Genomic DNA, 1,347 nt, shown 5'->3' with positions numbered 1-1,347 from the left:
CCGCCAAGTCCTCCAGCACCTCGTAGATCGTCTGGCCCCGCGGCACCACCCCCACAGACCGCGTCTTGCGGATCACCTGCACCGGCATCATCAGCCGCGACGCGCCCTCCACCAGCAGGGTCTGTAGCCGACAGAGCGTGGTTGTAGGGCAGGGCAGGGACACCGACCAGGGGGCTGAGGAACACGCAGGCACGAGGGCGAGCGCAGCAGGCCGCTCGGCGCTTCCAAAGCGGGAGCGCAGGGAAAAGGCACACGCACGCTGCCTGTGTTGCGAACGGCGTTGTTCGCCCCCGCTTGTCTCAGGCCCAGCTGACCCCCGCTGTGCACCCGCCTCCGCCCCGCACCTGCGCCTCGTCCAGTGTGGCGCGGATGTCCTCCTCGCTCCAGGCCCTCATCTCGGCCGTCTGCCACTCCTGCACGGTGGGGTTTCGGAAGGGGGCGGTGTCAGAGGCTGTGAAGCAGCTGCTTGAGGTGTGTAGAGCGCCGAATGGCTGTCATGTCCACGGACTGCATGAACGCGCGCACGAATGTACGCACACACACACACACACACACACACATGTCCACGCAGCACCGCACAAGCAAGTACACACCACACAGCCATCCCACACATGCCCCACCTGCCACCCGCCCTCCCCGCCGTAACCATCCCAACACAATGCCCCCAAACAATCCACACTTGTCCAGATACAAACACACACTTGCACATGCACACACGCACACACACGCACACCTGCACACGCACACACACGCACACACGCAAACTTGACATGCGCACGCACCTCGTCCGGCACGAACTCCAGCCTGCACGTGGAGGGGTCCACCCTCAGCAGGTAGTTGCACTCGCCCCCCATCAGGTGGAAGCGCCCCGCAATCTCAGGCGGCAGCCGCAGCCGCCTGAAGGCGCTGAGCAGGCCCTCGATGCGGCCCTCAAACTTTGAGGCGTCGCCCTGCCGTGTGCATTTGGAGCGCAAGGGTTTTGTGCATTGACGAGACAGCGCTTGTGGCTTAAGAAACAAGCAAGGAAGGCGGCTGCTAGGATACGCGACCGTGCCTGTTGTTGAGCGGCTGCGAGCTGCCGGACGGCTCGAGGCTACCAGCCCACCGCGCCGCCTGCAACCGCCCGCACCGGGTACCCCGCGGCGGTGACGATGCCGACGTGCACGTTGAGCCTCATGAGTGACACCATGAGGCGGATCATCTCGCTGTCCTGCTCTATGTGGCAGCCGTCCGCGTAGAGGGTGCCGTCCGCGTCAAACGTGATCAGACGCAGCGACTCTGCACTGGCATGGACCTGTTGGTGTGGAGGGAGAGGCGGGTTTGTGGGTGGCGTGGGCTGGGTTTGAG

General features: G+C 64.7%; 1 protein-coding gene across 1 annotated transcript in view; it reads right to left on the bottom strand.

Moving 5' to 3' along the window:
- Positions 1–299: 299 nt before the first annotated feature.
- MNEG_6875 (IMP-specific 5'-nucleotidase 1) overlaps positions 300–1,347 on the bottom strand; it is a gene marked incomplete at both ends in the record, with an annotated part of 3,245 nt that continues 2,197 nt past the window's right edge. Inside the window, 3 exons of the mRNA XM_014044653.1 lie at positions 300–413; positions 783–950; positions 1,130–1,294. Of these exons, the coding sequence (XP_013900107.1) occupies positions 300–413; positions 783–950; positions 1,130–1,294 (447 nt within the window). The remainder of the gene's footprint in view (positions 414–782; positions 951–1,129; positions 1,295–1,347) is intronic.

This window comes from Monoraphidium neglectum (assembly GCF_000611645.1).
Source record: "Monoraphidium neglectum strain SAG 48.87 unplaced genomic scaffold scaffold01163, whole genome shotgun sequence".
Classification (NCBI taxonomy): Eukaryota; Viridiplantae; Chlorophyta; class Chlorophyceae; order Sphaeropleales; family Selenastraceae; genus Monoraphidium; species Monoraphidium neglectum.
The sequence above is the reverse complement of the archived record's forward strand: the minus strand, read 5'-3'. Positions and strand labels throughout refer to the sequence as shown.